Source organism: Dipodomys merriami, unplaced genomic scaffold (genome assembly GCF_024711535.1).
Source record: "Dipodomys merriami isolate MVZ:Mamm:240054 unplaced genomic scaffold, mDipMer1.0.p SCAF_90, whole genome shotgun sequence".
NCBI classification, from domain to species: domain Eukaryota; kingdom Metazoa; phylum Chordata; class Mammalia; order Rodentia; family Heteromyidae; genus Dipodomys; species Dipodomys merriami.
The window spans coordinates 2,558,775-2,580,120 of record NW_027206513.1 but is presented as its reverse complement, the minus strand read 5'-3'; the positions used below and the strand labels follow the sequence as shown (position 1 = coordinate 2,580,120).

The 21,346-nt window shown below is 42.1% G+C and overlaps 1 protein-coding gene across 3 annotated transcripts in view; it reads right to left on the bottom strand.

The window, feature by feature from the left end:
• Positions 1-15,914, bottom strand: part of Tmem87b (transmembrane protein 87B) — a 65,420-nt gene extending 49,506 nt beyond the window's left edge. For all 3 annotated transcript variants that reach the window (XM_070013278.1, XM_070013279.1, XM_070013280.1), the window contains exons 1-4: positions 15,573-15,914; positions 8,944-9,004; positions 4,837-4,928; positions 1,798-1,929 (exon numbers count right to left, since the gene is read on the bottom strand). In XM_070013278.1, the coding sequence (XP_069869379.1) occupies positions 1,798-1,929; positions 4,837-4,928; positions 8,944-9,004; positions 15,573-15,728 (441 nt within the window). In that variant the 5' untranslated portion in view covers positions 15,729-15,914. The remainder of the gene's footprint in view (positions 1-1,797; positions 1,930-4,836; positions 4,929-8,943; positions 9,005-15,572) is intronic.
• Positions 15,915-21,346: the final 5,432 nt, after the last annotated feature.

Below are 21,346 nucleotides of genomic sequence, written 5' to 3'. Positions count from 1 at the left end.
AGTGCTAGCCTTGAGCTGAAGAGCTGAGGGACAGCGCCCAGGCCCAGAGTTCAGGCCCCACGACCGGACCCCCCCCCAAAAAAATGTACTCATTATCTTGCCCATCTAATTGTAACCCCCTCTGTACAGTATTTTCACAATAAAAAGATAAAATAAAAGAAAAAGAAATATTACTGTTAGTCTGTAAGTGTTAGGAAATCAAAAGGGGATCTAGTTGTTAAAATGTTTTATACTTAATCTGGGTTAATAAAGGTGTCCTCAGTTACTGAAAACTCAACAAGGTGTATTCTTACGTGTAGTTTCCTGCATATTTATTACACTTTTATACCAATCATTTTGGAAGCCAGGAACCTGTAATCTTAGGTACAATGGAGGGTAAGATCTGAGGATTGTGGTTCAAAGCCAGCCCAGATTTTCCTATAGGAAAGTCTGTGAGACTCTTATCACCAATTAACCACCAAAATGCCAGAAACAGAGCCAAGGTTCAAATAGTAGAGTGCTAACCTTGAGTTCAACAGCTCAAGGACAACACTCACACAGAGTGCAAGCCCAGGACTAGCAAAAAAAAAAAAAGAAATCATTTGGAATGTCCAGAACAAATGTAAGTTAAAGACCATAACTTCCCTACAGGGCTGATTGCTTATAACATTTATAACCTAACATGCTTCAGAGGAGGAAGGCATAAAGAAGAAGGGAATGTAGCCAGGCGCTGGTGGCTCATGCCTGTAATCCTAGCTACTCAGGAGGCTGAGATCTGGTGATCACGGTTCAAAGCCAGCCCGGGCAGGAAAAGTCTGTGAGACTCTTATCTAACTACTCAGAAAACTGAAAGTGACATTGTGGCTCAAGTAGAGCACTAGCTTTGAGCTGAAGAGGTGAGGGACAGTACCGAGGCCCAGAGTTCAAGCTCCAACACCAACCAAAAAAAAAAAAAAGGAGGGAATGTTCTGTTACTGCTGCTGAGAAATTAGGACCTTTAGTAAAAGGAATAGATCAGTGACCTTGACTATGGCTAAAGCAATAGGATGATAAGGACTAAGGCCTGAGAAGAGTGGACATAAGAAAAAAATAAGAGCCGGGTGCTGGTGGCTCACACCTGTAATCCTAGCTACTCAGGAGGCTGAGATCTGAGGATCCCGGTTCAAAGCCAGCCCAGGCAAGAAAGTCCGTGAGACTTTTATCTCCAATAAACCACTAGAAAACTGCAAGTGGCGCTGTGGCTCAAGCGGTAGAGCGCTCGCCTTGAGCTGAAGAGCACAGGGACAGCGCCCAGGCCCAGAGTTCAAGCCCCACGACTGACCAAAAAAAAAAAAAAAGTAAGAGAAAAAATCTTGATAACAGATCATAAAGAATGTTTCAATAAAGAGATGAAAACAAGAGGAACAGGGCATAAATATTTTACTTACTATAAACTTATTATATACAATATTTTACTTACTATACACATAAAAACTAAAGCTAGGAGTTAACAGCTAGGTACCTTTCTTTATCAAAATAGGATAAAGCACTATTTAAGTTCATATTTGTATTTACTGTGAATACTTTTTTCCCCTGGTTCCTGTGGGAATTGAACCTAGGATCTCCTACTTGCTAGGTAGGTACTCTACCACTTGAGCCATATTCCTAGTCCTTTTGATTTCATTTTGAGAGAGTGTCTTACTATCTTGCTACAAGGGCTAACCTTCTGAGTTCAAGATCCTCCTGCCTTTGCTACTTGAGTATCTGGGATTATAAATATATGCCACTATGCCCAGCATGACTAAGCTCCATTCTAACAAGAGGAAGACAGATACTCACATGTAATGAGGGAAACACTTGCAAATCACTGTTGCAATCTAAGTTTTCATTTTTTGTTGTCCAACAGTCAATATTCTTGAAATAACTACACAAATCTTCATCAAAATGCAGTTCATGTTTTTGGGACATCTCCTGCCCAAGGTAAAATTATATGTTGTAATATATTTCCACATCTTTTTTCCCAGAAGATAAGTAAAACTTAATATCTAATTAATACCAAGAGTTAATTCAGTTTGGAATACTTGAAAATATACAATAAAATACCAGAGAGGAAAAAATTTGAATACAATTAGCATTTGGGTGGCTAAAGCTGGAGGATCTCACGTTTAAGATTAGACTGGGATATAGTAAAACTGTATCTTAAAAAACAAGTAATGAGCTGGGCGCTGGTGGCTCACGCCTGTAATCCTAGCTACTCAGGAGGCTGAGATCTGAGGATCGTGGTTCAAAGCCAGCCCGGGCAGGAGAGACCGTGAGACTCCTATCTCCATTAAACCACCAGAAAACCGGAAGTGGCGCTGTAGCTCAAGTGGTAGAGTGCTCGCCTTGAGCTGAAGAGCTGAGGGACAGCGCCCAGGCCCAGAGTTCAAGCCCCACGGCCGACAAAAAAAAAAAAACAAGTAAGGGGCTGGGAAGGTGGCTCAGTGGTAGAGCACTTGTCTTGCATGCTTGAGGCCCTGGGTTCGATTCCTTAGCACCACATAAGCAGAAAAAAAAATGCCAGAAGTGGCACTGTGGCTCAAGTCGTAGAGTGCTAGCCTTGAGCTGAAAAGCTGAGAGACAGCACCCAGGCCCAGAGTTCAGGCCCTATGACCGGAACCCCCAACACCCCCCCCCAAAAAAGAACAAGTAATAACAAAAATGTATCACCAACAAAGGACTCGTTCCCAGAAAAATAAAACAAACAGATCTTGTTCCACTTTATCCTATATTAGGGAGGTTTTACAAAACTAATGCAGCCAAGTAGCTAATCCATGAGAATAGGGAAAATGATTACACACCAACAATGTGAGGCTCCATATATCCCAGAATGAATCAAGTTCCTAATAGCAGCAACTAAGTTGGCTCTAACAGACCAAACAGAGGATAGACTGAATAAATGTAGCAATCTATTATAACATGTATTATAAAGGAAAAATTAATATCCATATTGGTGATTGACAGACAAGATTTTGAAAAGGGAAAGCTCATCCATGTAGTACAATATACCAATACATGTTTTTATATATATATATATATATATATATATATATATATACATACACACACACACACACACACACACACACACACACACACACACACACACACACACACACACACACACACACACACACACACACACACACACGAGAGAGAAAATCATCATTTAGCAATCACTCCAGGAACAACTGATTTATCAAACAAGAATCATGACAGGATGCTAAAACAAACGAATGCTTTGAGTGAAAAAAAAAAGAAAGAAAACAATTTCTTTAGGGGTTCAAAGGTCTTTTCCCAGCCAGGTGCTGGTAACTCATACCTGTAATTCTAGTCGCTCAGGGAAATGAAATCTGAGGACTGAGGTTTGAACCAGCCCAGGGAGGAAAGTCTGAGATTTTCTTATCTCCAATTAACCACCAAAAAGCAGAAAGTGGAGCTGTGCCTCAAGTGGTAGAGTGCTAGCCTTGTGCAAAAAAGCTCAGAGAGAGCAACCAGGCCTGAGTTCAAACCCCAGGCCCAGTACACAAAACACACTTGCAAACACACACACACACACAGACACACACACACACATGCGCGCGTGCACGCGCACACACACACACACACACACCCCACAAATTTTAACAAAGAGAAAGCTAACTTTATAGTAAAAACTCAACTGATTGAATTAACACTGGCCAAAATGGGACAAAGTACTATTCTGCACAATTTCTCTAGAAGTGATTAATTTGAATCTGATTGTAAGAATACCTCAAAAATGCTCAAATTAAGAGACACTACGGAAATAAATGGTGTATATGCTCTGAAATTATCAACAACTAAAAACAAGACATTTAATGTGATTCTAGATTAAATCCTGTGCCAGACAACAAACTCTGCTTAAGTGGTAAACTGATCAGATGTTAATAAAGTCTGCATATTGGATAATCATATTGTATTAGTGTTAAACTTCCTCAGTTTAGAACATGGCATTAAAGTATTTATTGTGAAGGAATAAAATACCTAGGGGGAGGAAAAAGCAACATTCAAAGAAAACAGCACCTACTTCAAAGGAAAAGATAATAGTAATAAAATATGGAAACTCATACATTATTCAGCATGGAAGCTGAAAATCATGAAACCATTCCAAGTACCATCATGAAATCATCAAAGAACATCTCTGTTGAGTGACACAAGGAAGCCAGCATATTCCAGAAGGAAAGAGCCAGGCTTCTGAGCCAAGGTGGGGAGACCTTTCTCAGCCCAGCTTTTTCCTCTTCTCTCATTCTCCTTCTGCCCATCCCATCTCTCTCTAGAACACACAAAATTTACTTGTCCTCACTAAAGTTTTAGATTCTTTTAACTAATTTACTGAATGAAAAAAATTTTAAATTCCTTCTTAAATTAGGTTGATTTTTATTTTTATATAATCCATAATCCTTTTACCAATGGCCCTAAAAAGGCTGATTTACACACTAATATTTTTTAAAGATAATTATAAGGAAACTACAATGTCTCTAAATTAACCTAGAACACTTCTATTTCTTGCCTGTCTACCTACTACTCATCAGAATATTATGGTTTTATATTTCGAATTTTTCCTTTGTAGGGGTGTGTGTGTGTGTGTGTGTGTGTGTGTGTGTGTGTGTGTGTGTGTGTGTGTGTGTGTGTGTGTGTGTAGGGGTGTGTGTGTAGGGGTGTGTGTGTGTGTGTGTGTGTGTGTGTGTGTGTGTGTGTGTGTGTGTGTGTGTGTGTGTGTGTGTGTGTGTGTGTGTGTGTGTGTGTGTGTGTGTGTGTGTGTGTGTGTGTGTGTGTGTGTGTGTGTGTGTGTGTAATGAAGATTTGCATTTTACTTACTTCCAGCTCAGGATATTCATTGTGACAGGTATGATATTTCAAATGCCACTCTATGGTAAACTTCACCGGCCCAGAACAACTGAATGACTTTACTGTTTAGAAAAAGGAAGTTTCATTTTACGTTAATATACATAGTTTAATACAGACTGAAGGATTTAAGAACATATTTAAAATAGACTACTTTAATGTGACAATCACAGATAAAATCATTTAAATTATTAATCAAAAGTTGCTATATTCATTTTTAAGTCCAAGGTTGGAATCAACCAAGTAGCTTGATATGCAAATAACAGCTATGTCAGTCTAAATACTGTTCTTCCTCATTCCAAATGTACTCAATGAGCCCCCAGCTGTGAGGCAGAAAGTGACATAATAGTAAACATGAACAATTCCTGTCCATGACCTAAGAGGTATTGGGGAGGGAAGGGCTCCCTATAAGCACTGTCAATAGATTAAGGGGTTGAGATAGAGCATGAAGAGAGCACTGAGCAGGGCTCTTAATGTAGTCTAGGAGAATATGAAAGTCGTTAAAGGCAGGCTAGCTGGAGGAAGAAAAAGCAAGAGTCAGCCATGTAGAAAGATTACCCAGGCTAAGTGTGAGCATGGCATGAGTATGACCATCTGAAGATAACTCAATATGGTTACAACTTTGATTGGGGAAAAGAGAAGAGTTAAAAGTTAAAAAGAATGCTAGAGAAATTCATGAATGGTCTTATGCTTTGCCAAGGAATTTGGCCTTTGTTTATCACAAAGTACCACCAAAGGTTTCAAGTTCTAGGTGATTTGATGACATAGACTGAAAGGGTTTTAATACTAAAGTTCAAATCTTGGTACTGGAGGGGGGAAAAAGTAAAAAGAAAAAGGTTAAGTATAAAAGTTAGAAAAGTCAGGCTGGGAAGGTGGCTCAGTGGTAGAGCACTTGCCTTGCATGCTTGAGGCCCTGGGTTCGATTCCTCAGCACCACATAAGAAAAAAGCCGGAAGTGGCGCTGTGGCTCAAGTGGTAGAGTGCTAGCCTGGAGCTGAAGAGCTGAGGGACAGCGCCCATGCCCAGAGTTCAGGCCCCACGACTGGACCCAAAAAAAAAAAAAGTTAGAAAAGTCTGTTAGAATATCCTTAAACATGGCAGCTGGCTTCCACAGAGCAAGTAATCAAGGATAGAGCAAAGGAGGGACAGAACAACTTTTATAATGTATGTTCAGAAGGGATATAACACTACCTCTACCAGTTTTTTTTTTGTTTTTTTTTGGGGGGGGTACGGTCATGGGGCCTGAACTCTGGGTCTGGGCGCTGTCTCTCAGCTCTTCAGCTCAAGGCTAGCACTCTACCACTTGAGCCACAGCGCCACTTCCGGCTTTTTTCTTTTTGTTTATATGGTGCTGAGGAATCAAACCCAGGGCCTCATGCATGCAAGGCAAGCGCTCTACCACTGAGCCATCTTCCCAGCTCCTACCTCTACCAGTTTATTGATAACTGAGACTAGCTCTGATAGCCATGAGTATCAGAAAGCAAGGATCATTCAGAGTTATCTTAGAGGATAGTTACCTTACAGAGGGCACCCCAAACTGAGCCCATACATAGAAGTCCAAAAGGCTAAGACTGGTAGAATTTCTAGGGCTTCAATCTCTTGGATAACTACATAGAGGTGGAAGAACTGAGAAAGAGTAAGAGAAAGCTGCATGGATGGCAGTACCCTTGAAAATCTGACTGAAAAGCAGTATGCTTATGCATAGGAAGAAGTCCAGTAATTCTCTAGTAATTCTCATAGTTTCCAATAGTTTGAGTTTTCACTAGTCAGTGGAGGTCTCATTAAATACATTAAGCATTCAGGAAAGACACAGAAAGATCACAGTTAGCCCGGTATTAAAAGCTACTCTAGATAAAAGGATTGTCATAAGAAACTGTTCAAACAAGATTGTAAAAGAACTATATCATCTAGCAATATCAAGTGATCTAAAATATGTGCATATGGAGCCCCAGAAGAAAGAGATGAAGGTGGGAATAAAGTGCCTAAGTCCATGATAAGAATTAAGATTGAGATGTATTTTTTCCCCAGTGGTTTTTGCATCGACTGTTAACAATACTTTTGAGTTTGTTTCTGCACTTACTAGTCTGTTTCATTGTTCTACCTGTCTATTCCTATGTGAGAACCACAGTCACAATTCTGACCTGGGCCGGTTCACCCCTCTTTAGGCAACCTGGTGTTCCCCCGCTCCCGGGAGGTCACCATATTGATGCTGAACTTAGTGTGGACACCCGATCGGCATAGCGCACTGTAGCCCAGAACTCTTGGACTCAAGAGATCCTCTGGGCTCAGCCTTCCGAATAGCTGGGATTACAGGCGCACCACTGCGCCCAGCCACAGTCACAATTCTACAGCTTACTTAAGTTCTAAAATCAGATAGTAAAAGCTCTTTGATCTTTTTTTTTTTTTCAAAATTGTTTTAGGGTCTTTGTATTTTCATAAAGTATCAACACTGAGTCTACTTGACTGAATAGCCAAAGAATGTCTCATCTTCCAAAACAGCATGAACATGGACATATATTCAAGGGCAGTTTTTAGCTTTCAAGACACTTAAATCTGGTCCTGTGAAGACAGATTCCTTATTTCACCTGTTCCCCACAATACCAATGTAGATTTATAAACTACAATGCCCATTCACTTATAGTGAATAACTAGAAAGTAGATGTGTAATAATCAAATTAATTCTCCTTTCTGCATGCATTCCTGGAACCCAATGTGGTAAGAAGGCTGCTCAGTGAGCACAGCACCAGCACAAGTTGATGCTTCTTCCATACCTTCCAGCTACAGGTCATAAGCAGTTATGATTCAAGAAGACCTCTCTCCTGAGTGCTATTGGACATAGCCAGTTTTTGCCTCACTAAATCTCAACTATGTTATGCGTCTGCTCTTAAATCCTTTAAGAGTAGAGTATACTGCTCCACTTTTGCTCTGAGGCCTGATGCAATGATTTCATAACATCAAATTTTGTGTTTCAGTAGTCTGCATTGCTTTTGTTTTATCCCATATATCTGGTTGTCAGTCCTACGCAGAGATTCTGTTAAAGCTTTTAAGACATGAATTCATTAAAGCAAACACACACCAAAATTATTCCTTACCCACCACCCAAGACTTCAATTTCCTCTTAACATGACGACCTATGAAATCACAGAGCATTTCTAAAGTACCTCTGCCTTTTAGCTATTGGCTGTCATCTTCCTTTAGGAAAGACTCTGCTGATGGTAGAAACATCCCTAACAGATGACCACAGCATGAGGAAAAAAAAAAGAAAGAGAAAAGGAATAACTTTGGGTCCTGGGGAGGCCAGTTTACAATGAAAATTGCTCCTTATCCTGGGGCTTTAACTCTGGCTACCAACTTTCCTAGTCAAGATACTAGAAACAAAAACAAGAATTGTATCTAGTAAATATAATTTTTTATGTTAGTCCATTAAAAAATTAAAAAGCATTGGTAACCTGTGTATCAGTGTTTACAGAGCAAAGATAGTACCAAGCAAATATTTTCACTTTATTATTTTTTTGTGGTACTGTGATTTGAACTCAGGGCCTTACATTTGCTAGGCAGGTACTCTATCATTTGAGCCATACTTAAAACGCTTATTTTCACTTTAATAATTCTAACACTCTACACTTACTTTCACTTCTATAAGCTCTAGTACTCTAACTAAAATGCTAATGTCTAGAAAATTTTACACTATGATATCATGTACACTTAGAAATTTTTCAATACCATGAAAGTTTTTATCACAACCATAACATTATATTCCATATATTCACAAAAGGAAATTTACCTAGTTTTATTTTAAAGTCTAGGTCTTAAAGTTAAATTTCAGACATTTTTACTAAAGCCTACTTTACCAGACATTACTTATAATTTTTAAAGATTCATATCACATTTTCTGAATTAGATTAGAAAAATTTATTCTTGCATATAACCCTATCTTGATTGAAGCAAAACTATAATGTTAGTACCACTTTAAAAAAACAAAGCACTTAGCTTACTATATACTACGTTATATCAGTTTACGTTAATGTATCTGTTTACAATATGTATTAATATTGTAGCTTATTATACTATTATACTCACCAGAAAACTTGATTTCAGTAGAATTAAACATAGTTTTCCTAAATATCAAAGGTCCTGATTTCTGAAATGAAAAATATAGAAAGACCTTGTTAATTTTTTTCTCTGGTTTAAGATAGTTTCTTTCACTAAATTCAGAACTTTAATCCTTGCACTCTGTTGGATTAGAGTGAACAGCTTTTAAAATGCAGAGCCAGGATTAGGGGCATGGCTCAGGTGCTAAAGCACTATCAATCCCTAGAAACCTCTCCCCCCATACCCAAAAGGAGATCCAATTGTGCAGTTCAATTGCTAAAAATCTTGTCCAATGTATTTACTCCTGCAGTTCATGTGTGAGGATTATAAATGCCGCTTCCTTAAATGGTCTCAAGCAGGGTTGGTGCCACAAAGAAAGAGCTGCTACCAGGGGGCCATGAAGGTGGCTCAGTGGGAAAGGGCTTGCTTTGCATGCATAAAGCCCTGGGTTTCTACAGGACCACATAAGCAGAAATAGCCAGAAGTGGCGCTATGGTTCAAGTATTAGGGTGCTAGCCTTACGCTGAAGATCTGAGGGATAGCGCACAGGCCCAGAGTTCAGGCCCCACAAAGAGCTGCTGCCATTGTAATAAGTGTTGCTCAGATGCAACATGAATTCTGTGCACTTGAATACTGCTCTGTTGGTAACAAAGTCAACATACTTTCCTTTGATAAAAACTATATCCTTCTTCAAATTGTTATAACCTACCTCCGTAACTGAAATGAACAAATTCCTATAGACTCTATACAAGGCCTTCTTGCCTCTCCAGAAATGTTTCAAGTCTAAATTGCATGATATACCTTTCTTCTCCTAGGACCTTCCTGATCAACTTGAAAACTTATTCAAATTTTCTCTTATATTTTTTCTTCACCTACATAGTTTTCTTACCCTACCAAACCCAGCCTATAAGCCTATAAACTCCTTCCTGGGTAGGTTCAGTAATAAAGCACCTGCCTAGTATGTATAAGGCCCTCAACTCAATCCCCTACCACTCTTATTCCACTATTAAATGAACAAGTAGTTAAAAACAAGAAAAAACTAACATCAGGTTGCTCTTTCTTGGTAATCTCATCCTTCTCTCCTCACACTGCTGCTATTCCAAACCTTCTCCCCCCTCTCTCTTTTGGTAGTTTCAACACTAACAATAAACCCCTTAGCCCAACTGCCTAAAATGCATCTACCTACTGATAGATAAGGCAGGCTGACCTGTCAGAAACCATATACATTCCTCTCTGCTTCTCACCAATTCTTCCCACAGTCTACCTAAAGCTGAAGCCATCTAGTTGTCTAGCCATGGCTCCTTCCTCTCCATTACTCAGCCTCAATCAAGCATATTTTATTTTATTTTTATTTTTTTTATTGTGAGAATACCGTACAGAGGAGTTACAATTACATGGGCAATATAATAAGTACATTTCTTATCAAGCGTTGTTGCCTCCTCTTTGTTTCCCCTTCCCATTCCTTCCCATACTCCCCCCTCCCCCACCTTATTTTCCCCCCACCCCCCACCAAAGTTGTAAAGTTCATTTTTCGACATAAGGACTTGTACATCTCAGTGTTGCAATGGGTCCACCTGTATCCCTAGTTAAACGATGTTTTTCCCTTCCCCTCCACAAATTATACCAACCTCAAATACAGAGAAAGCATGGGTTATACCGTGGGGGAGGGACATACAAAGCAACATAGAAATTATCTTATAAATATGTTAGAAACAATTGCATGAAGGGAAAAAAAAATGTTGAATACTTATCTTGGGGTTCATTCCCCTATCATCAACTTATCTGACCTTTTCTGTCAAGCATATTTTATTTTATAAGCACTTCTCAAATATAGCTTTTCCTCTCCAAACTGCCTCCATTGTCATAATTCAGCTTCTCAACATTCCTATTTAGACTTCTGCAACAACATAACTGGTACTTCTGCCTTCACACCTGATCCTGTAATTTCCCCTGAGATAGCAGCCAAAGTGAGTAGCAGTTATGTTTAACACCTCTCCCTTAATGGCTGGCTCTCTCATTCACACCTCTAAATACTACTGGTGGTCTGAGGACCTAGTCCAACCAATAAGTGGGGTATGCTGGCCCAAGGGGGGATGTTATTATTATTACCATCATTGCTTGGTACTAGTGCTTAAACAGTGCTCTTTACATGCTAAGCAAACACTCTTATTTCTGAGTTATATACAACCTTAGCCCCAATGGCATTTTTTAAAGTCCTGAGTTATCGCAATAATTTTAAAAAAAGGTTTCCACCTTAACATGAAACCTGAAACTCTGAAACTACTGCAAGACAGAGTAGAAGAGACACTTGAACTTACAGGCACAGGCAGGAACTTCCTGAACAGAGTCCCAGGGTCACAACTTCGAGAGAGACAACTTGGAGAAAGACTCGACAAATGGGACTACCTTAAAATAAAAAGTTTCTACAAAGCTAAAAACAGATGCCAAACTAAAAGGACAACCAACCAATTGGGAAAAAATATTTACCAGCCACATATCAGACAAAGGCCTAATACCCATTACAAACATGGAACTCAAGAAACGTATCCTTCCCAAATCTAACAAACCAATTGTTAAATGGACAAGGGAACTAGAGACTTCTCAGAAGAAGAGATAAAAATGGCAAAGAAACACATGAGGAAATGTTCACCATCCCTGGATATAAAGGAAATGCAAATAAAAACAACCCTGAGATATCACCTTACCCCAGTCAGAACGGCCCAAATCCTAAATTCAGCCAATGACAAATACTGGCAGGGATATGGAGAAAGAGGTACCCTATTACATTGCTGGTGGGAATGTACACTAATACAACCACTTTGGAAAACAGTCTGGAGGTACCTCAGAAAGCTAAATATAGACCTCCCCTATGACCTAGTCATACCACTCTTAGGCATCTACCCTGAACAACAGCAACCAGGATACAAGGACACATGCACCTCCATTTTCATTGCAGCACTGTTCACAATAGCCAAGATATGGAAACACCCCAGATGCCCCACTACAGATGAATGGATCCCAAAATTGTGGTACCTATATACAATGGAATATTATGCAGCCATTAGAAAGGATAAAATAATAGCATTTTCAGGGAAATGGATAGAACCAGAGCATATCATTTTGAGTGAGGTAAGCGAAGAGCAAAGAGACAAACAGCACATATCTCCCTGATATGTGGATGCTAAAGCCAAAATGCAAGGAGATATGACAAAGTAAACAGGACTTAAGAAACAAAGGATATCTACTTAATTTGTCATATAATTTCTAAATAACTCCATGTTCTTGACCTCATAAATGGTATATGTGTATATATGCATATATATGTATATATATGCATATATATATATATATATATATATATACACGCACATCGGAGGGAAGCTAGGAAGGCACAGAATCAGAGGGAAACAGGGAAAAAATACAACAGAGGGGGGCCCATCAGCTACACAGGACATTGACAAAAAGGAACTAAGCAACTCAAGGGCAGTGATGGAAGGGAGGGAATGAGAGGGAAAGAGGGAACAGCTTACAGTAAGCAAAAGGAAAGAAGTGTACATATCACCCAATGTGGAAGAAATGGTTGTATTGTCAAAGTTTATAGAATTCACAAACTTAATAGACCACGATAGCGACAATTTGCCTTGTGAAGGTTAAAATGTATATGTGACTTTAAGTATCACTATGCTACAATACTGTGAAATTTGTGAAATCACTCAATCTCAATAAAAAATTATTTTTAAAAATTGAAAATGCAAAAAAAATGGTTTCCATCAGATTATGATTTGCCTTAACCAGGCAGGTACTGGACTTTTGAAACTCCTGGTCTCCAGCTCAAGTTGGAACTCAGGTATGGAAAACTATCTAAACCTGAGTGATTTACCTCTCACACTTTGCATTTCACTCAGCAGAAGTACCACAAATTTATCACACACTGATGCTGTTCCAATCCTTTCCATTTTTTTTGGTTGGTCCTGGGGCTTGAACCCTGACCCTGAGCTTTTGTGCTCAAGGCTAGTACTCCACCACTTGGAGTCACAGCTCCATTTCCTATTTTCTGGTAGGTAATTGGAGATAAAAGTCTCACCGGGGAGGGGGGGCTGGGAAGGTGGCTCGGAAGGTGGCTCAGTGGTAGAGCACTTGCCTTGCATGCATGAGGCCCTGGGTTCGATTCCTCAGCACCACATAAGCAAAAAGAAAAAAGCCGGAAGTGGTGCTGTGGCTCAAGTGGTAGAGCGCTAGCCTTGAGCTGAAGAGCTGAGGGACAGCGCCCAGGCCCAGAGTTCAGGCCCCACGACTGAACCCAAAATAAATAAATAAATAAATAAATAAATAAATAAATAAATAAATAAATAAATAAAAGTCTCACGGACTTTCCTTTCCTGGATGGCTCTGAACTAGCTTTTTTTTTTTAAATTTTTTATTATGAAAATACCATACAGAGGAGTTACAATTACATGGGCAAGATAATGAGTACATTTCTTATCAAGCATTTTGTTTCCTCCTTTGTTTCCCCTTCCTATCCCTTCCCATATCCTGCCTCCCACCAGTATCCCCCCCCCCAAAGTTGTAAAGTTCGTTTTTTCGACATAAGGACTTGTACATCTCATTGTTGCAATGGGTCCACCTGTATCCCTAATTAAACGATTTTTTTCCCTTCCCCTCCACAAATTATACCAACATCAAATACAGTAATAACTAGCATATGTTTGAGACAAGCAGAAAAGGTCAGATATGTTGATGTTAGGTGAAATGAACCCCAAGATAAGTACTCAAATGTTTTTTACTTTAATGCAATTGTTTCTAACATATTTATAAGATGATTTCTTTGTTGTTTTGTATGTCCCTCCCCCACGGTAAAACCCCTGCTTTTCGATGTATCTGAACTAGCTTTAAGAGCCTCAGATCTCAGCCTCCTGAGATTATAGGTATGAGCAAGCAGTGTCTGGGCCACTCCTTTGTTGTTGTTGTTGTTTAAAAAAATTTTTGAGACCAGCCAGGAATCTACAGAGAGCAGTATTAAGTGGCAAATTTGGTGCATCTATAATATTCCAAGTGTGCTGCCATGCATAAAGCATCTACTCATGAACTTCTTGAGAAAAGGGGGCTTTGTCTAAAATTTATTTTTGTAAGAGCAATGACCAGTCTAGTCAATGAGCATGAAGTGATACTCAAAAGTCTTCACAAACTTTATAGCCAAAAGAACCATTTCTTCATATTTGCAGTATGAAGGAAAGCAGTACTTCTTCCTGTTCTGAAGGGCAAGTCTGACAAGTTGAAGTGGGGGGGAGGAGGGAAGAGTTTACACAAAATCAACTTACTTTTTTGCAAAGAAGGTTTTTACTGACCACTGCTGGCCTCAGTTACACAGGAATAAAGTTAACCTGATTACATTATATGACCAATCTCTCTTCCTTGTGCAGGGGGAAAACAGTCATTTTCTCCCATGGACTTTGAATTCTCCTCATCCAGTCTACCTGGCAAACATCTTTACAGATAAGCTCAAGCACACTAACAGTATCATGTAGCTAATTCTCTTCGAGTATCTTATAGTTTATAACTGGCTTGGTTGTATTCACTGTAGACACATCAAGAAACTGTATGTGTGGTTCACCAGATGTAGCTTTTTATTATTCAGAGAAATTCAGTAATGAAGGGGTACTGGTTGTATCACTGATGCACAACACAGGGCACAAACTCATTAGAATCATACAAGAAATAAATAGCTGCAATGAGTCTGAACAACACATTGGACCGCTTTTGTGATGCAGGAAGTATTTGTAGGTCTTAGTATTATTATTATTATTATTTTGTTTGGGGAAAGAAATTCTAAGTTTAGAACTGGGACTTCATTTCAATACATATGGAAAATACTCATCTAAACAGAACTGGATGAATCATCTGACCCCAGAGAAACAAAAGATAATGCTTCTTCCTGACTTCCTGTCTCTTTGCAATACTTTCTATAATTTTACCCTTGCATTCCTTCCTCCCACATCCTCTCCACTAACTACAGAACGTCAAGTTCTCTCATGGCCTGCCCGACTAAGAGTTTCCACCCACCCCTGCCTCCAGACTCGCCTTTTAAACACTCCACCATATCCCAACCTCATCTCCACCCAGAACCCCGACACTAAGGAGCAGGAGAGAAAAATGCATGAACCCCCGAGGAGGAAAGTAACAGTGGGAGTGACTGCCGGAGAGCCGCTCCCCGTTTACTTAACACCACAAACCCCATAAAGGGCTTTCTAAAAGGACGCCGCAACCCCCGTCCTCGCCGTGGCCCTACGGCTGCGTCCCGGCGGAACGCGGGTCGGGTCCTGCCGCGAGGGGCGCGGAGCTGGCGGCCCGCGGGCTGAACCAGCCAGGCCGTGACCCGGCCTGAGCGCGCCGGCTCCGCGCCCGCGCCCCACTGCGGGATGGAGCGCCCCATAAACGGAAAGAGCGTCATTTGGGAAAGGCGTCCATGCACAAGCCTGACGCTGCCAGAAGCCCAGGGCGTGCACTGCAGCCACCAGAATCGGGGAGTGTACCAGGGACCCCGGGTGGGGTGGGGTGGGCGACCCCGCGAGGGCCCGAGAGCCCGAGACACGTCACGCTCGGTCCCCACCCCCACTCACGTCACTGACAGACTCGGTCCAGAGCCCGAGCTCGGGGACGGCGTCCACAGCCACTGGGGCCCCGCACAGGAAGCAAAGAGAGACACAGAGGAGTGGGGTCCCGACGGAGAAGCGGCGGGGCCGCAGCCTCACTCCGGCGCGGCAGGCGGCGGCCATCTTGATGCGGAAGCCACACCTGGAGCTCCCTGACGCCAGCCACGCCCCAGGCCTGCACCTGGCGTAGCTCCGCCCCCGGAAGGCGGGCCCACGTCGAGGAAGCGGGCCTCGGGCCTGGATGCGGAGTTGGAGGCCTGAACCTGCAGGGAGGCTCAGTGCGGGCCCGGGCCGCAGGCCTGACGCGGAAGTGAGGTTCAGAACTGGGGCTCCGCAATAAACTAGAGGAAGCGGGCGTGGGGGGGGGGTGGAGGAGAGTGGCTACATAAGGGTAGGGGGCGTGGCCAGGCAAGGGCCTAGCGTGGTGGCGGACCTCATGGGGTAGTGAGTGGAGCCGAGTGGAGGCGGAGTCTAGTGGGCAGTGGGCATGACGAGAGCGTAAAGGTGGAGCTAAGTGTGGGGACGGAGCCTAGCAGGCCGAGGGGGGCGGGGCAGAATGTAAAGGCGGGGCCGGGTGTGGAGGCGGAGTCTAGTGGGCAGGGTGGGCGGGACGAGAGTGTAAAGACGGAGCTAAGCGGGCCGAGGGGGGCGGGGCAGAATGTAAAGGCGGGGCCGGGTGTGGAGGCGGAGTCTAGTGGGCAGGGTGGGCGGGACGAGAGTGTAAAGACGGAGCTAAGCGGGCCGAGGGGGGCGGGGCAGAATGTAAAGGCGGGGCCGGGTGTGGAGGCGGAGTCTAGTGGGCGGAGGGGGCGGGAGGGAAGGCGGGAGGCTGGGTGGTACCCCACAGTCTCGACGTTGTTGAGGGTCTGAGCGAAGAGGTGGAGCACGGATACGGGAATGGACAACTAGCCGCGCCCGCCGGGTGGGTTCAGGCGGGTCAGGGTGGAGGTGGAGCCTGGCCGGCTAGTTTTTTCCTGTTTCTTGCATCTTCTGCACCAGCCCGACTCCACGCTCACTTGTAGAGAAACAAAGCTCTCACGAAGTCTATGGCAAGTGTCCAGAACGTCCTGAGAAGGGAGTCAGTTAAACCCAGAGCCCTGTGCTGTGAGCATTTAACCTTTTTAGGACAGTTAATAGTTTTCAGAACAAAGTGCTCTGATTCCTAAAGCTCAGCAGGGATTACTTACAGGGTACCTTACCTGACATTTTGTACTGGGAAAACCTTGTACTGCTGTCCAAAGGGATGGTAGGGGAAACTCAAAGGAGGAGGCAACAATGCTTGATAGGAAATGTACTCATTACCTTGCTCAGGTAACTGTAACCCCTCTGTACAGTATTTTTACAATAAAAAAACTGTAACCCCTCTGTACAGTATTTTTACAATAAAAACATTAAAAACAAAAAAACATAAAAAACATTATTTTTACAATAAAAAAATTTTTTTAAAGGATTAGCTCATTCATTCTCTAATGTAAGTAATGCTCAAGAGGCTGCTGATAGAATCCTGCATAAACATTTAGATAAAAGAGGATGCATTTATAGTCAAGAAACCCAGGCTGCCTTACCAGTCACCCAAATCACTCTCCAGTAATTATTGAAGACCTGCTATATACTAGAGATTGCATGTACATGTGTGCTCTTTCCAGTAAGCATTGCAATCAGTTCTATGTTGGTGGGAATAACTGTTTCACAGGATCATATGAAAACATCCTCTAGAGATTTAGATGGCAAGTCAAGTGGCAAAAGAAGAAGACAGTTAAGAACTATGTAATGTTAAGGGTGTGAAAGGTAAATTTGAATGTGTTTTAGCTAAGAAAGAACAATCTGTGCCAAGAAGTGGAGAAAGAAAAGACCTTCCAGGTTGTAGGTTTTGATGGGAGATGGGAGTGGCAAGATTGGAATATTAAAACAGTAGCAAAGTATACAGGGACTTCCAAGCTAAGGTAAGAAGATGATGCTTAAGTCTGATGACATTAGAAAGATAAAAATGCTTTTGAAGAGGAAAGACATGTACAAACATCAGGTATTGCCAAAGCTCATAGATAGAATTTACAAACTTTATAGACCACAATAATAACAATTTGCCTCATGAAGGTTAGAATGTGTTTATGACTTTGAGTATCATTCTCACAATACTGTGAAATTTATGTAATCACTTAATCACGATAAAAATTATTTTTAAAAAAGCTGAATGTAAAAAAACATTTTTGAAGCAAGAAGGATGAGATGACTAGAAATGAGATGATCTTGCTGTCATCTGAGAACTGTATGTAAGCAATGGAATGACCAGTTAATGATATTCCAATAATATAAAAACAAAGTCTTAGCTGGGTACTGGTGGCTCATGCCTCTATTCCTAGCTATTTGGCAGACTTAGATCTAAGGATCACAATTTGAATACAACCAGGGCAGGAAAGTCCATAGTATGTTTGTCTCTCACCACCAAAAAGTTGGAAATGGAATTGTGGCCCAAGTGGTAGAGCACCAGCAGTGAGTGAGCTAACAGTGCCCAGTGAAGGCTTGACTCCCAACTTATTCCCCCAGAGCAGGCAAAGCACTAGGTTCCTGCTTGTTCACAGGCTGGCCACTGGCAGGGCATTCTTCTTTGGGCCTGGCCAAGGATGCCGCTCTTGGCCCCCAAGAGACCATAGCCCATTTTTTAAAGTTTCTGCTTCCTTAAGACCCATATAAACCTGGCCCCAAATCCAGTCCCTTGCACAACCTCCAAACCCCCAGGAAGGTCTGTGTCCCTTGCTGGCAATAAACAGTCCTAGCCTGTTGACAATTGAGTCTGGTCTATTCCTTTTTCATTCCCCTCCTTTTTCCTAACACCCAGCCTCCTCTTGTCTTTTGCAGCAACACAGATGGAACTAAAAGATACTGTGTTAGAGAAATAAGCCAGGCACAGAAAAATAACATTGGTCTCCTATGTAGAAGCTAAAAAAGGTTTTCTCATAAAAATAGAATAATAGTGGGCACTAGAGGCTAGGAAGTATTAGGAAGAGGAACAGAAAGGGAGGCTGGATAATGAATTATAAACAACAACAACAACAACTGGGAGAGTCAGGCACCAGTGGTGCATGGTCACACTCTTACCTACTCAGGAATCTGAGATCTGACCATCAAGGTTCAAAGCCAGCCTGGTAGGAAAGTCTGTAAGATTTTTATAATACCAGAAAACCAGAAGTAGCATTGTGGCTCAAAATTGTAGATCCCACACCCAAACTCTGAGCCCCATGACTGACAAAAAACAAAAACAACAACAAAAAAAAACCCAGCAAAACTAGGAGGGTGCCTAGCATGTGGAAGTACCTGGGTTTGATCCATATCACTTGAAAACACAAAACAAAAGCCTTCCAGCACATCAAAAATATGGGTATTGAAAGATTAACTGAAAAGAGTATTAGGCTTAGCCAGAGAACCACGCAGACATCCAGGTACAGAGAACAAAGAAAGGTTTATTGTGGGGAAAGGGGGCTGGCAAGACTCCTTCTCACAAGGGAGAAGTGAGAAGAAGCACCGACTATTGTCTGAGGTGACCTAAAGAACCTAGGAGGCTTAGGAGGGGCTCGAAGGGGCTAGGAGGCAGAGACCCTGGTGTAGACATGTGGGCCACAGGCTTCATCATGGTGGACTAGGATTTATGGCTGCTATCCAAATAGTAGATAAGGGGTCCTGCAGCTGTGCAGACCTGAAGGTCACTCTAAGGGGCTCTTGTTGCCCCAGAGAAGTGCCATCCCAAGGTAAAGAGGGTTGGAAGTTGTTTATTTACTGCCTTTACTACATGGGCCTAGTGTTGCCTTGGAAGGGAGCATGCTAAGCTGTGGAGAAGGGAAGGAGTAGGCTAAGCTATGGGAAGGGAGCTCATTTCACTAACAGATATCATGTATCAACTATAACTACTTATGTGTGTGTGCAGGTCCTGATGCCTGAACTCAGGGCCTTGGCACTGCCCTAAGCTTTTGTGCTCAAGATTTGCACTCTACCACTCAAGCTACAGCTCCACTTCTAGCTTTTTGGTGGTTAATTGGAGACAAGAGTCTCATAGATTTTCCTGGCCTTGACTAGCTTTGAACCATGATTCTCAGATCTCAGCCTCCTGCATAGTTACAGTTATAGGAGTGAGCTACCAGCACTTGGCTCAACTATAATTTTTGAAAGCATATTACAATAATTTTCATAGTTAAGAATAGCATAGTATTTACGACATAAAAGAAATTAAGAGGCTAAGCTTGGTATCACATGCCTGTAATTTCAATACTTGGGAAGCTGAGGCAGGAAAATCAAAAGTCCTGAGGACAGCATGAACTACATAGACATTTCCCAAAAAGGGGGGGGGGGTAAGAAGAACAAGAAGAAGAAAAGAATGAGAAAGAGGAGTTGGGGGAAAAGAAGAGAGAGAGAAAGAAGAAATCAGTAAAATTATTTAAGCAACAAAATGAGACTTAGAAAACTTGGGAGAAGCCAGGCGCCAGTGGCTCACACCTGTAATCCTAGCTATTCAGGAGGCTGAGATCTGAGGATCACGGTTCAAAGCCAGCCCAGGCAGAAAAGTCTGTGAGACTCTTATCTTCAATAAACCACTAGAAAACCGGAAGTGATGCTGTGGCTCAAGTGGTAGAGCGCTAGCCTTGAGCTGAAGAGCGCAGGGACAGCGCCCAAGCCCAGAGTTCAAGCCCCATGACAGACCAAAAAAAAAAAAAGAAAGAAAGAAAGAAAGAAAGAAAACTTGGGAGAAAAAATGATAGAATTCAAAGGAGCTTGGGGAGGAGGGGCGGAGGGGAGGATGGGAAAGGGTCGGAAGGGGAAACAAAGGAGGAGGCTACAATGCTTGATAAGAAATGTAATTATTATCTTGCCCATGTAACTGTAACCCCTCTGTACAGTATTTTCACAATAAAAAAATAATATACCTGTTTTAAAAAAAAAAGAATTCGGGGCTGGGAAGGTGGCTCAATGGTAGAGCGCTTGCCTTGCATGCCTGAGGCCCTGGGTTTGATTCCTCAGCACCACATAAGCAAAAAGAAAAAAGCCGGAAGTGGCACTGTGGCTCAAGTGGTAGAGTGCTAGCTTTGAGCTGAAGAGCTGAGGACAGCACCCAGGCCCAGAGTTCAGGCCCCACGACCAGACCCCCCCCCCCAAAAAAAAAAAAATTCCAAGGAACTATACATTTGACTTATTATGTATGCTTTTTGTGGTGCTTGAACTCAGGGCTTGGGCACTGTCCCTGAATTTTTGCACTCAAGAATAGTACTCTAAGCAGGGCACTGGTGGCTCACGCCTGTAATCCTAGCTACTCAGGAGGCTGAGATCTGAGGATCGAGGTTCAAAGCCAGCCCGGGCAGGAAAGACCGTGAGACTCCTATCTCCAATAAACCACCAGAAAACCGGAAGTGGCGCTGTAGCTCAAGTGGTAGAGCACTCGCCTTGAGCTGAAGAGCTGAGGGACAGTGCCCAGGCCCAGAGTTCAAGCCCCGCGACTAACAAAAAAAAAAAGAATAGTACTCTACCACTTGAGCCACAGATCCACTTCTGGCTCTTTTTTTTTTTTTTTTTTAATTTTGTCGTTAATTAGAGCTAAGAGTCTCATGGACTTTCATGATTAGATGGCTTTGAACAGTGATCCTTGCCTCCTGAGTAGCTAGGATTACAAATGCATGAGCCACTGGTGCCCAGTTTGAATTATTATTTTTACTTTGGATTATATGAGAAAATTTTGTAAGATTATTACATAAATTACT